General features: G+C 37.4%; 1 protein-coding gene across 5 annotated transcripts in view; it reads right to left on the bottom strand.

Moving 5' to 3' along the window:
* The window catches only part of FNBP1L (formin binding protein 1 like), a 105,575-nt gene that overhangs the window by 42,795 nt on the left and 47,147 nt on the right, over window positions 1–15,633 (bottom strand). For all 5 annotated transcript variants that reach the window (XM_063625493.1, XM_063625494.1, XM_063625490.1 and 2 more), the window contains exon 2: window positions 5,339–5,454. In XM_063625493.1, coding sequence (XP_063481563.1) covers window positions 5,339–5,454 — 116 coding nt within the window. The remainder of the gene's footprint in view (window positions 1–5,338; window positions 5,455–15,633) is intronic.

Here is a 15,633-nt window from a genome sequence, read left to right as displayed (position 1 = left end):
ATTTAAAACTTCAATGCATAGAAGGACACAATCAAGAGAATGAAAAGGCAACCTATAGAATGGGAGAAAGAATGTGCAAATCATGTATCTGGCAAGGGGTTAATATCTAGAATATATAAAGAACTCCTAAAACTCTACAACAAAAAAACAAGTAACTCAATTTTAAAAATTGACTTGAATAGACATTTCTCCAAAGATAATACACAAATGGGCAGGGAAATGCAAGTCAGAACCACAGGGAGATAACAACTCACACCAATTAGGCTGGCTACTTGCAAAACAACAAGGATGTGGACTAGCTGGAAGCTTTGTGTATTGCTGGTGAGAATGTAAAATCTTTCAGCCGGACAAAGAGTGACATAGAAACCAAATTCTGATAAAGAGGTATGAGAAAAGTAAAATGAGATAGAGACTATGTATTAGTTCGTTTTCATGTTGCTGACAGGGAGGAAAAAGAGGTTTAATTGGAATTATAGTTCCACATGGCTGAGGCGGCTTTGGACTCATGGCGGGAGGTGAAAGGCACTTCTTACAGACTAGCTATATTTGGATTGCTCTGTATCTAAGCCTACCCGAAATATTTAGGACTGTTAGCAGACACAATGATGTACATAACACCAACTTAACGACCACATCACAATGATGTACATGACACCAAACTCCAGTATTAATAGAAAGCTGCTATGTAGTCAAAGGTTCAGCATGTGGTCAGAGATCCTAATTTCTAAACTAAACTGAAACACAGATTATTTAATTATTTATTCATTCAACTTAAATTTAATCACCCAGTTCCAGAGGTACCAGGTAGGCTTGGTATGGGGTACAGAAATGCACATAATATAATCTCTGATCAAAAGGAATTCAGAGATGTTTGCTTTGGCCAAAATAAGAGTAGTTTGTGCGCTTCCTGTCTTCCAGCCTAATTCTCTTCCACTATACCATACTGCCACATCTGAACCAAAAATTTATGTATGCTCTGGGGTGGAGGCTGGGGAATATAATTTCATATAGCACTATCTCTATGATAGAACTTAATACGATTACTTTTACTAGAAAAAACTAAAATGATACATACTTATCACATATATATGGCTTTTTTTACTTAGAAATCTTAATCTGTTATACAAATACAATAAGTTTATTAAAAGAATGATTGATTTCAGTTACATATCTTTGCAAACAAAAAACACTCTACCAAGCGATCTGAAGTAACCATTTTCCATCAATCAAAATGGACATGATTCAATTGTATATAACTATGTCTCCAAATGTAATTAGATGCTTTATTTTCTATTTATTCCCATACTCAAACCAAAACCAAAAATCAATCAATATCAAACACCAGAATAAAGTTAAACCAACACCATCAAAACACAAGAACAGAAGAGTAAAGGGAGAAAAGAAGAAAACAATCTGGAATTACCAAAGATTAAGAAATTTTAATCTTGTAATATATTTAAAATGTAATTGCTTAACATCATGAATGTAGTTGGTATGATTTGGCTGTGTCCTTACCCAAATCTCATCTTAAATTACAGTTCCCATAATCCCCATGTGTCATGGGAGGGACCAGGTGGAGATAACTGAATCACGGGAGCGGTTCCCCCATCCTGTTCTCAAAACAGTGAGTTAGTTCTCACGAGATCTGATGGTTTTATAGTGGGATTCCCCCTTCGCTAGGCACTTATTCTTCTCCTTCCACCATGATTATAAGTTTACTGAGGCCTCCCCAGCCATGCTGAACTGTGAGTCAATTAAACCTCTTTCCCTTATAAATTACTCAGTCTCAGGTATGTCTTTATTAGCAGGGTAAGAATGGATTAATATAATATTATTTAGGAGGAAAAAAAAGTGCTGCCTCACTATGAAAGAAATTATCCTCTGCACTAGCAAAAATAAGGGGAGTTAACCAAAATAATTTTTCCCATTAAGGAGGAGGAAACAAACAAGGCAAACCTCTTCCCTTTGGATAAAAGACACATTATAAACAGCAGCTGATAATCCAATCATTTACTAAGTAGTCATTCAAAGCAGCAAATCTCAGTGTAGATCATTTCAAATTAAACATGCCTTCTCTCAACTCTTCGTTACTCCTCATACTTCAACACTCCAATAATTCTGCCGTTGTTGAGAATCACTGCTATTGAGAATTATCCTTAGAATGGAAATGTGCCAAATTCCTTAAGTGTGCTTCATTCCTTCAAATCACCTTTGTAAAGCATCAGTACATAATAAAACCCACTTTCTCAATACAAAATTCTACTTTTCATATCATGAAGTTGTGGGTTCTAGCCACCCTTGCTTCAATGAACTGGAGCTCAAATCCCTTTTTTGCAAGTAAGTGAAAATTGTAATGGTTATTATCAGACTCAGAACAGAGAGAAGGCAAACAAGTCTGCCATTTGATTAGATGAGTCCTGTTACACTAGCAAAACCGTGGCCATCTCAAAAGCTTTGAGGTCTAAGTTGTCCTGGACAGTTAAATATTCCAGATTACTGAAGTTTTTTTTAATCTTATAAATTATCAATTTTTATTTTATAATTTGTGATAGGAATCTCTTTTGAAGCATATCCTCTTCTTAACAAGTGTTTTAAATTACAAAAGTAATACACAATCATTGAAAAGACTACAATTCAAAAGTGTATGAAATAAAAAGTTCCTTCCCTTATTCCCTACTCTCGTTCCACAAGGGTAATCATTGTAACATAATTTGGGTGTATTCTTCTAGACCTCTTCAGAACACATATAAATTTTAAACATAACTGTATATACAAACACAAGTAAGCAATAAAATGATGTTACTGTACATTCAGTTCTTACTGTATATTCATCATTCAACCTGATGAATAAGGCTTTTAAATTTTAAAATGCTGGTACACCTGATTTTTTTAAAACTTTATCTACCACAGTCTTTTTCATCATTCTTCTACTGACAGGCACTTTCACAACTAGAAACTTTTTTTTTTCCTGCAATGAAGAGTTTTGTGCAAACACCTTTGCTCACTTGTATTTTTCTGCAGGAAAGTTTAGAAATGAAAATGCTAGATTAAAGGACAGATTAGACTTTTTAAACATTTTGAGAAACCCTGTTATATTCTCTGCCTTCTTTAAAATAATCTGATTCTTTTCTTGAAGGTTCAGGATCATTCCTACCAGTATTTACTTTTTCACTCTGTATAATACAGTGATTCTCTTGGGGCCCTAGAAGTACATTCACTTCTCACTATGGTTTGGATATGGTTTGTTTGACCCCAACCAAAACTAATGTTGAAATTTGATTCCCAAAGTGGTGATGTTGGGAGATAGGGCCTAATGGGAGGTATCTGGGTCATGAGGGATCCCTCCTCATGGATAGTGGTTTGGTGTCATTTTTGGTAATGAGTTGCGTTCTCACTCTAATAAGACTGGATCGCTTTTTGAGAGTGGGTTTTTAAGAAGTCAGTATACCCTTCAGGTTTTCTTTCTCTCTTCATACACCCACACTTCCCCTTTGACCCATCAAAACCCTATGCCAGAAGCCGGGGGCATGCCTTTGAACTTACCAGCCTGTACAACCATTAGTTAAATAAACCTCTTTTCTTTATAAATTATCCAGACTTAGGCATTCTGTTATGGCAACACAAAATGAGCTAGGGCACTCCTGCATTAAATTTCATCTATTTTTGTAATTTTTAAACCTTTTCCTTTATTGTTTGTCCCTTCACACTGCCATCACTGTATTACCTATAGCAATTTTTCTCATTTCTATTGGAAAAACTGACAATTTTCCAATAGAAATCTGAGAATTTAATGTACTAAAATTGAGAACAAATTAAAATTTAAATAAAATTTTTATTTGCCACACAAGAATACATCTGGTAGCTGCTATTTTAATCTCTCAGAGGCCATTTCATGCTCTTCTAGATTCTAGAGAGGTAAGTTTCCCAGATCATTAACTTTTAGACAGATGAAACATCATCACTGTGATTATTCATATACTAATAGGCTCCCTGTTTATACTCTCATGTGGAAAATACCTTGCTTAAACAAACAGGAGGAAAATGGATTAGGAAATTAGCATAATGCCATTATTCAGTAAATATCATAATAGTGTATATATATCATTATAAAAATATTATAAGCAGGCTTTTTATTACTCTAGTCTATTCCATCCCTACATCCAGTCAGTTGGTTACATGCACTATTACAGTGGATATATGAGGCACTCAAGTAACTCCCCCTTCCTTCTGGGACCACTAGTTTAAATCAATTTTGAGTAACTATCTTCCCCCCATCATTAGCTGTAAGTCAGTGTTAGTAAATTGTTTAGGATAAACACATAACCTAACCAAAGTCAATATGACTAAAGGAGACCCTCTGCTAGTATTTCTGGAGAAAAGAAGCTTGGTGCAGGCTTGCATTTTCCCTTACCTCCATCCCTCTTCCCCTTCTTCCATTCCCCCACTCCCTGTTTCCCTCCCTTCCTTTCTACCCAAAGGTACAATAGAGAAGACCATCATTCTTCTCCAGGATATGGGGGTATGAAGATGTAAAACCTAGAGCTAAAGACAGAGGATGGTATGAATGGAACCTGAGAATAAAAACAACAAGAGGGAGCACAGCCAAGAAATGGGGCCTGAAGATTATTTGACCCCTGAATCAAAATATGCCTGGACTTTGTAATAATGTATGCCTGTTTAGGTTGGATTTTTTGGTCACTTCAGGACACTTTTTTTTATCCTAAACCCTACAGCTAAAACTTTATACTGGTGTCTAGTCCTCAGACTTTAAGCACCATTTTTACTGAATAAGTTCCAGCAACTACTTGTCAACAAAGTCCATCAGTTTTAAGACTAAAATTTTCTCTTTAAAACTTTTATCTTCCAAAACATATTCTAAAATCACATTCATACATAATATGTAACTGAATACCGACAGAAAGAAACTCAGCTCAGCACACACTCAATTTCCAAGTCTTACAAACTCTGAAGAAAAGAGAAACTCTGAAGAAATATTCAATACTTTGAAAAGATGACTAAAGCAAAAAGTTAGAGAGGAATAAAAGTATAAAACACAGAATAACACGCAGATATTTCTTTTTCCTGGCATTCTGCTCCCCAGTTTTCAGATTTTTAAGTGTCTTTCTGGAATGAAAGCTATTTGTGATCCAGCTAGTCAATATTCCTTGTGGTACTGTACTAGCCAATGACTTAATCATTAAAACAAACCAGTTACCTAATTCAATCTAATTCTGATGAAAAACATAGAATTTAACCTCTGGAATAGCACATTCCTCTAATATTCAACTGTTTAAACATGTAATTTCATTTCTAAAAACTGAAAAAAAAATTAACTTACCTCAATTGTTTCGCATAGTTCTGTTCAATTTCTATCCTCTCTTTAACAAATTTGGCATATCTTTCCAAGAAGTCAATTCCCCATTGTGTATGCTTGTCTAAGCTGTCGAACTGATCCTAGAAAAGGAAGATAAAAATGCATTTTTAAAAGTCTAAAATTTTATCCACATATATTTTTAACAGCTTCTGATATTTGTACAGAGAAGCAATGAGGTATAAAAAGAAAAACCCAGGCTCTTCTACTAGTTCCCCCACTTCATCCTTTAAGACCTAGAAATAGGTCCCTAACCATAAATCATGCTACTTTATGCCTGAATGTCTTTACAAACATGGCTTTCCCCAATTGCAACACCCTCCCCGATCAGCTTTTTGCAGTCAACTCTTCCCCAAATCCCCCCTACTCTGGCCTTTGAGATTCTGTGCAGGCATTATGTCTGCCAGAAAATGGTCCTAAACTCTCAGACTTTCTCCAGGTCCCCAAGGCTCCCTAAAATTACTATCTTATTCATTTGCTATACTATATTGAGGGCCAGAATCATGCATTATTCAACTCTGAACTCCCACAGCCTAAGCACCATGCTTGGCACCATAGCAAGTACTCAGTGAAGAATTACTTAGCTGGACAAAATCAAATATACCTGAGTTCAAATTCTGGAATCTGCCATTTCTGAGATGTTTGAAACGAGGCAAGCTACCAAGGCTCCTTGAATGTTTTCCCATCTTTTTTTTTTGAGACGGAGTCTCGCTCTGTCGCCCAGGCTGGAGTGCAGTGGCGCAATCTCGGCTCACTGCAAGCTCCGCCCCCTGGGTTCACGCCATTCTCCTGCCTCAGCCTCTCCGAGTAGCTGGGACTACAGGCGCCCGCCACCACGCCCGGCTAATTTTTTGTATTTTTAGTAGAGACGGGGTTTCACCGTGGTCTCGATCTCCTGACCTCGTGATCCGCCCGCCTCAGCCTCCCAAAGTGCTGGGATTACAAGCGTGAGCCACCGCACCCGGCTGATGTTTTCCCATCTTAAAATGGAAGTCCCATCACCCACCTAACAGGATTGTGGTGATGTTATTAAACATGTTCTGCAATGCAGGAAACATGATAATGACATATAACAGAGTACCACTGTCCTACAAGGCTCTTTCAGTCCTCAAAGATGCCACCTCCTGCCAGAGAAACCATCATTTCCCTTGCTTTAAGAACAAGCTCCAAATGGACTAATAACTTGGTGCTGTCTCCTTCTCTTATATCAAGTCTTCAATGCCGAGAAAATATTCGAGTATCATCCCTTTCCATATTTACAGCTTGTTTTAAAATCACTTGTGGTTTAGTCACGTTATTTAAAAACAAATTATCTCTTTTGCCCTTTTATCTCTTTCTCTACCTTAAACCATCAAAAAAAAATTCTACTCCTAAAAGCAAGTTGCCACTCTAATTCTATTCTTCCAAGAAACTTTCTGATTATCATCTGGTTTTCAAAATATATTTGAATACAGCAAGAAAATGCACTGCTCAGTAAACTCAATCTGCATAATATTAACTATTGTAAATTAGAATTTTCATCAATCTGAAACTGAAACACACTCAGTGAAAAACAATTCCAAAAAAAAAAACACTTCAAAGCTGAAACAATCTTCCTTTATTTTTCTAAATTGCTTCAAAGGCTTCTCTTCCCACAATCTTCTTCACCAAATTTTATATTATACTTCTTTATCCTCTAGATTAAGTCTCCAAATTTTAAGTTCCAAACCCCATCAGTAAAAAACCTGAACAAAAACAATTATATGTAGTTATTTATATATTAAATGATATACTATTGAATTATGTAGTTATGAAATCCACAACAGAAATTTTAAAAAGAGATGAAAATGAAATGAACATTATTTTTAAAGTTTTTTTTTTTTTTAACATATTTGACAAACAAAAGGCTTTGAGCAATGACTTTTAAAATATTACGACCGGGTGCAGTGGCTCACACTTGTAATCCCGGCACTTTGGGAGGCCTCGGTGGGTGGATCACTTGAGGTCAGGAGTTCGAGACCAGCCTGGTCAACATGGTGAAACCCTGTCTCCATTAAAAATACAAAAATTGGCCAGGCGTGGTGGCACGCGCCTGTGGTCCCAGGTACTCAAGAGGCTGAGGCAGGAGAATTGCTTGAACCCAGGAGTCGGTGGTTGCAGTGAGCCAAGATCACGCCACTGCACTCCAGTCTGGGCAATAGAGTGAGATTCTGTCTCAAAAAATACGTATATATTATTAAGAATATTTTTAGTGAGGGCAACAATCAAATATGCTTTATTATTTATAAACTCCTAGTTCAACACTTAATGGTAATCTGAAGGTATTCGTTCTAAACTATGATATCTAGTTTCTAGTTGTTGCCATAGCTAGGTAAACAAAAGACACTTCATAAAGATATAAAGTTCTCAATGCAAAAAATTTACTGTTGCTATACTTTCTAATTCGTTTTTCAACCCACCTGCCAATATGCAAAGGTTTATGTTAAAATTTGGCCAATACATTTCTTTGATGCCAATTTGTTATTTTTGTAAACTAAACTAAATCAGAAAATATTACAACTTTTTATTTTTAAAAAATAAGTTCAGGCCAGGCACACTGGCTCACACCTGCAATCCCAGCACTTTGGGAGGCCGAGGTGGGCGGATCATGAGTTCAGGAGATCGGGACCATCCTGGCTAACACGGTGAAACCCCGTCTCTACTAAAAATACAAAAAAAATTAGCCGGGCATGGTGGCGGACGCCTGTAGTCCCAGCTACTTGGGAGGCTGAGGCAGGAGAATGGCATGAACCCAGTAGGCGGAGCTTGCAGTGAGCCGAAATCGTGCCACTGCACTCCAGCCTGGGCGACAGAGCGAGACTCCATCTCAAAAAAGAAAAAAAAGTTCAAACCCCACCGAAACTAATTGTGATGATTAATTTTATGTGTCATCTGGGCTGTGCCACTGTGCCCAAATATTTACTTGGTCAAACATTATTCTGGATTTTTCTGTGAAGGTGTTTTTTAGATGAAATTAACATTTAGGCCAGGTACAGTGGCTCAAGCCTATAATCCCAGCACTTGGGAAGGCCCAGATGGGAGACTCATTCGAGGCCAGGAGTTTGAGATCAGCCTGGGCAACACAGCAAGACCCTGTCTCTACAAAACATAAAAAAGGCCAGGTGGCTCACATCTGTAATCCTAGCACTTTGGGAGGCTGAGGCAAGAGAATCTCTTGAGCTCAGGAGTTCAAGACCAGCCTTAGCAACATGTTAAGACCCAATCTCTAACAAAAAAAATTTTAAAATTAGCCAAGCATGTTAGCACATGCTTGTAGTTCCAGCTACCTGGGAGACTGAAGTGGAAGAATTGTTTGAGCCCAGAAAGTCGTGACTGCAGTGAGCCGTGATCACTGCACTTCAGCTAGGGTAAGAGAGCAAGATCCTATCTCAAAAATAAATATTAATAATAAATAAATAAATAAAATTAGCCAGGTGAAAGGCAGAGGTGGGAGGATCCCTTGAGTCCAGGAATTCAAGTTACAGTGAGCTGTGACTGTGTCACTGCACTCCAGCCTGGGTGACAGTGAGATCCTGTCCACAGGAAGGATCCTGTCCAAAGGAAGGAAAAAGAGGAGGAGGAAGGGGGAGGTGGGGAGGGGGAGAGAGTAAGAGGGAAGGAAAAAATTAATATTTAAATAGGTGCGTTCTAAGTAAAGCAGATTATGCTCCAAAATGGGTGGGTGGGCCTCATCTAATCAGTTGAAGGCTTTCACTGAACAGACTGACCTTCCCCCAGCAAGAAAGAATTCTGCCAGAATACTGACTCTGGTCTAAAACTACAACCGTTCCCTGGGACTATCCTGCAGATCCCAAGCTTCCACAATCACATGAGTCAATTTCTTAAAAGAAATTTTTCTCTATATGTGTATATATCCTGTTGATGACCTGTCTCTAAAACACTGACTTTACAACAAGTAAAAGATTTCTGGGCCGGGCACAGTGGCTCACGCTTGTAATCCCAGCACTTTGGGAGGCCGAGGCAGGCGGATCATGAGGTCAGGAGATCGAGACCACGGTGAAACCCTGTCTCTACTAAAAATACAAAAAAAAAAAAAAATTAGCCGGGCATGGTGGCGGACGCCTGTAGTCCCAGCTACTCGGAGAGGCTGAGGCAGGAGAATGGCATGAACCCCGGGAGGCGGAGCTTGCAGTGAGCCGAGATTGCGCCACTGCACTCCAGCCTGGGCGACAGAGCGAGACTCCGTCTCAAAAAAAAAAAAAAAAAAAAAAAGATTTCTGTCTCTAAGAACTTTAAGTGTACAGACAAAATAATATTTGTAGGTGACATAGATCATTTTCAGCAACAAAATTATATAATGAATACATTTCCAAATATTCATCATCAAAATGCTTTCTATATAGCTCAAATTTCTTTGGAAAAGCAGATATTCAGTCACCATTAAAACTTCTCTTTTATCTTGAAGGGACAGATTAAATTTTCTCAAAAATACCTGGTAGATAAGCATACTAGTTAAAGAAAAACGTCAACAAATTTGAAACAGCCAGAAGATAAATAGCCAACCTGTATTAAACAAAGATTTTTCAATTGTCTCTCCCTGTTTCATTTGGAAACACCGTAAATAGTCTTAAAGGCATTATTTTTATAAAACTAACCATAATAAAAATATAACTTAATATTCTGTGGACTTCCTGCTTTAGTTTTCTTTGCATACCTACAAATGAAGTCAATAAATTCCAACCTTATTCCAATTTCCTTTTTAAAATTCCAGCCAACACACTACTTTACCAGTGGTTAGTACATTTACTGTTAAGAATAAATCTTTTTCAACACATCTTTCCTTTAGTGGGTCACAAAAAGGCAGTTTTAAATGTAACTACTTTATTGAAACATTATTCATTACTGAAACAATCTAGACATTATAAGCTGAGAAATGTTGGAAACATCTGTACTTTAATGAAATTGTACAACAAACTTTCCATGTGAAATCTTTCCTAAAAAATACTTCTATTTTTCCATGTGGCCTAAGAATATTTGCTGAGATAATTTATTTTGTTGCCATATTTTACACATATAATATCACTATTTTCACCACAAAAAGTAAGAGTTAGTGCTACCGATTGATACCGTTTGGCTGTGTCCCCACCCAAATCTCACCTCAAATTGTAATACCCCACATGTCATGGGATGGACTTCGCGGGAGGTAATTGAATCATGGGGACAGGTTTTTCCCTTGCTGTTCTCATGACAGTGAATAAGTCTCATGAGATCTGATGGTTAAGGGGAGTTCCCCTGCAAATGCCAATGCTCTCTTGCCTGCTCCCATGTAAGATGTGACTTTGCTCCTCATTCATCTTCCTCCATGATTGTGAGGCCTCCCCAGCCATGTGGAACCGTGAGTCAGTTAAGCCTCTTTCCTTTATAAATTATCCAGTCTTGGATGTCTTTATTAGCAGTGTGTGAACAGACTAATACAGCTACATAATAAGAAATATATACATTTGGTCTCCACCCCTGATTCCTGACACAGAGCTTCTAAAATCCTTATTCCCTGAGTCATAGGGGTAAGAGGAGCATCTTTTGTTATTCATAATAACCCCCTTTCAATCATACCTAAATTTATGCTAATGCGGTGACTTTGAAGGACAAGGGCTGGTTGGAGAGGAATCAACCATGTGATTTGAGGGTTGAAACTTTCAGTTCTCCCCACCCCCAAGCCTCCTGGGAAGGGAGAAGGGATGGAGATTGAATTCAATCAACAATAATTAATGATTTAATCAATCATACCTATGTAATGGAGCCTCCACAAAAATCCTAAACCATGGGTTTGGAAACCTTCCGGGTAGGTGAACACATCCACTTGCAGTGCATCTCAACTCCACAAGAACAGAAGATCACGCACCCTGGGTCTTTCCAAAGCTTACCCTAGGTACCTCTTCATCTAGCTGTTCATCTGTGTCCTTTATAATACCCTTTGTAATAAACCAGTAATAGTAAATAAAGTGTTTCTCTGAGTTCTGTAAGCCATTACGGCAAATTATCAAACCGGAGGAGGGGGTCACAGGAACCCCTGATTTGTAGCCAAGTCAGTCAAGTACCAGAAGTCCAGGACCTGCAACTGATGCTTGAAGTCCAGGCGGTATTATGGAACTGAACCCTTCAACTGTAGGATCTGTACCAACTCCAGACAGATAGTGACAAAATTGAACTGTAAGACATCTAGTTAGTGTCCAGAGAGTTGAAGAACTGGTTGTGCAATGGAAAAACTCACGTGTTTGGTGTCAAAAGGAACAATTTTTCCTTTTAGCAAGAATATTTCTAAGAGTGTACTGTCTTTCACCACTAAGTTCAAAATTGCAAGAGACTTTCCAGTAACCCATATTCATATCATAGCAGCATTATGGAAGCAACCCACTTGTCCATCAATAAATAAGTGAGTAAAGAAAATGTGGTATATAAATACAATTAATATTATTCAGCCTTAAAAAGGGAGCAAATTCTGGCACATGCTACAAAACATGGATAAATATTGAACACATCATGCTAAGTAAAATAAGACAGAAAAGGACAAATACTGTATGATTCCACCTACACGAGGTACTTAGAACAGTCAAAATCAGAGAGAAGGAAGTAGAATGGTAGTTGACAGGGAATAGGGGTAGGAAGGAATGGGGAGTTATTTAATGAGTGTAGAGTTGCAAGATGAAGATCATTCTGGAGATTTATGGTGGTGATGGTTGTACAACAGTATCAATGCACTTAATGCCACTAAACTGTACATTTAAAAATGGTTAAGATGGTAAATTTTACATTGTGTATTTTACACGTAAAAAAATCTTTACCCCTCCACCAAAAATAAATTTCCTGTGGTTCACCTATGCATCACCATCATAGCTCACTGCAGCGTCGAAATCCTGGGCTTAAGCCATCCTTCAGCCTCAGTCTCCCAAGTAACTAGGACTACAGACACGCCCATGGCTCACTGCAGACTCGACCTTCTGAGCTTAAATGATCCTTCCAGCTCAGCTTCTCAAGTAGCTGGGACTATAGGCGCATATCACCAAGCCCAGCTAATTTTTCTATTTTTAGTAGAGACAGGGTTTTGCCATGTTGCCCAGGCTAGTCTCAAACCCGAGTTCAAGTGATCCTCCTGCCTTGGCCTCCCAAAGTGCCATTTCAAATAACCTTCTCAATAATTTCTTAGAGAGGGAAGGTCACCTCTAGTCCATATGATTATATAGACATTATATCTTTCTTTGTTAATAAACATTGTTTACGTTTATTCTCAAACACATTAAGAAACATCAGCCTGGCCATTTCTTATCGTTTGCCTATATTCACATTAAAATATTATATTTAATCCATGGTTTCTTTTTTATATTTTATTTTTTAGGTTTTTAAGAGATGGGGTCTGGCTCTTTCACTCAGGAATGTAGTGGCACCATCATAGCTCACTGCAGCGTCGAACTCCTGAGCTTAAGCTAATTTTCAAAAATACTTTGTAAAGATGGGGTCTTACTTTGTTGCTTGATCTGGTCTCAAACTCCCAGCCTCAAGCAATTCTCCCACTTGGGCCTCCCAAAGCACCAGGACTATAGGCGTGAGCCACCACACCCAGCCCAATCTATGGTTTCTTTATAGGAAACTTTTTAAGTCCAAGACAAGACGCCAGTATCAACTCACATTTTAAATACTAGTAAAGTATCCCATTTCTTATTTTTTAGATAACATATAAACAGAAGTTCTAAGCTCTTTTCCCCTTATGTCAGTGGATCATCTTGTGTGCTCTTCTTTGAAGACTCATGCATTTAAATAATGCATTATCCTTTATCTAATTTTTATCAAGTCCTTCCTGCCCTACTAATATGGTTTCACTGGCTTTTCTCTTCTTGTTATCTCTTCCACCACTGGTTCCCATAAAGAATTCATTTTCTATTTATCACTTTTCAAGCTCCTTCAGGATTCTCAAAGAAAAATTACTTCATCTAAAAAATAGATATCTAAGACCTGTATCAGACTGTTTTTAAAAACTAAATGTCATTCTTATTTTCTCCAATACTCAAAATCATGCATGCTGTGATTCCACTGGATAGAACCTTAGACTGTATCTATGTATTAGCACTCTCCAAAAGGTATTTTGAGAGTTGGTCACCACAACAAATGTGTAAAAGCTCAGCTAATCAGAATATTGAGAAAGTTAATCAAATTTCATTTTTCAGTTACTGATGGTTAAGATACAAATTATAAAAATTATTTAGATACCATTTTTTAAAGTTTTAAATTTATTTTATAACTGACAAAAACTGGATATATGGATACAATGTTTGTTAATGTTGATTTAAAACTCAAAATAGAATTGTACAAGTAGAAAACATAACAGAAGCCTATAATTGTGTTAAGTATATTTGATTAAGGTTGTACTATACTTTTAAAATAAATAAAAGCCAACTTCAAAAAATAGCAATCAGCTTTAAAAGGCACCATAAAGGTAAAATATAATACAAGTTTAGCTACAAGTGAAACAAATTCTCTTCTTTGTAACAACTGTGACCTGGCTGTAGCTCATGCCTATCATTCCAGAACTTTAGGAGGCACAGGTGGGAGGATAACAAACGAAAATTTTTTTTACACTAGGTCATGGTGGCACATGCCTGTAGTCCTAGCTATTGGGGAGGCTGAAATGGGAGGACAGCTTGAGCCTGTCAGTTCAAAGTTACAGAGAGCTGTGATCGTGCCACAATGCTCCAGCCTGGGTGACAGAGCAAGACCCTGTCTCTTTGGGTTGGGGAAAAAAAAAAAGTCATTCAGCCTTCCTTTAGTGGTCACACTATTAGTGATCAAATAATTCCAGAAACATGACGGAAGAAGGCTGGAAAGCAAGGAATGGTTTTAATCACCACAATATAAAGTAGAAAGTTTTAAAACTCAGACAGGCATGGTGGCTCACGCCTGTAATCCTAACACTTGGGAGGCCAAGGTGGGAGGACTGCTTGAGTCCAGGAGTTCAAGACCAGCCTGGGTAACACAGCAAGACCGTCTCTACAAAAAATAATTTAAAAAAATTAGCCAGGCATCATGGCCCATGCCTGTAATCCCAGCTACTCCGGAGGCTGAGGTGGGAGGATTGCTTGAGCCTGGGAGGTTGAGGCTGCAGTGAGCCATGATCGCACACTGCACTCCAGCCTGGGTGACAGTACAAGACCCAATCTCTTAAAAATAAATCAGTAAATAATAAAATGTAAGAATCAAAGTCATGAAGTCTTAGATTATCAAAAGTAACATCTTCCAACTTCTTTAGTTTCAAAGCCTGAGATCATACATCCTCCCGCTCCACATCAGCAAATACTTTGGGACTATGGAAAAGGTCAAGGGAAAAGATCATGATAAGTTAAAGAAGTGAAAATGAGCAGTATTCTGAAATCACCTGTAAGTTAGAAATAAAAAAGAATATTAAGTCATCAAAGAGGCATCACTTCCCTATTCTCTCTACCTTTATTTAGCATTGTTCTTATTCCTATGGATTTATTCTAGATAGAACCTGGAATAAATTACTAGTTAGTAATTTCAGCTAGTTGGACTTACTCAGAGTCCAACTTCCTCATTTCCTTGTCTTAAATATCCTCTCACTTCCTTTTCCAACACATTCATTCTTACCATAGCTTGTGTGAAATGAATCTCTGTATCAGTGGTGAGCTCTAATTTAAATCTTATCATCTTATATGTAAACTCAAGAAGGCTCTTATTTTCTGTTTCCTTTAGACATTCTTTTTTAATTTTGTAAAATATTTAAAGTTATTTTACTGTATTTACTTGGAAACACAAGGAAAATATTCTAAATTAAAGCTGGCATCAGCACCAACATAAATGTGCACATTATGTAGTATAACTCGAATTATATATTGCTCCAAGGTTCTACCGTATAGTAATGTGAGGCAATAAATATTATGTTTACTCAATCTTCTTGCTTTTATCTGTATGTCTTCAATGTAATTTAAAAGAACTATTTTATGTATCACTTTAGAAGTCACTATTTAATATTCAATCCTTGTTTTCCTAATTACTTTGATACAGCCTTGCATCCAAATGAAGTCCCAATAAAGTACTTTTTGGTAAAAAACCAAGGGTCATCATCATTTTAAAAATACTTTCTTCACTAAAAAGCAGAATAATGACTTTGCTGTCCTAGTTTGGACTTGCTCTATGGCTCTGACTTTCTGCCAAAGTTCCTCCAGCACTTCTGAATACCAAACTACCACCAAAAATGTTTTTAAAGATCTAACACA

The sequence above is a fragment of the Symphalangus syndactylus genome, chromosome 12, assembly GCF_028878055.3.
Source record: "Symphalangus syndactylus isolate Jambi chromosome 12, NHGRI_mSymSyn1-v2.1_pri, whole genome shotgun sequence".
In the NCBI taxonomy this organism is placed as follows: Eukaryota; Metazoa; Chordata; class Mammalia; order Primates; family Hylobatidae; genus Symphalangus; species Symphalangus syndactylus.
This window is presented reverse-complemented; position numbering and strand designations above follow the sequence as displayed.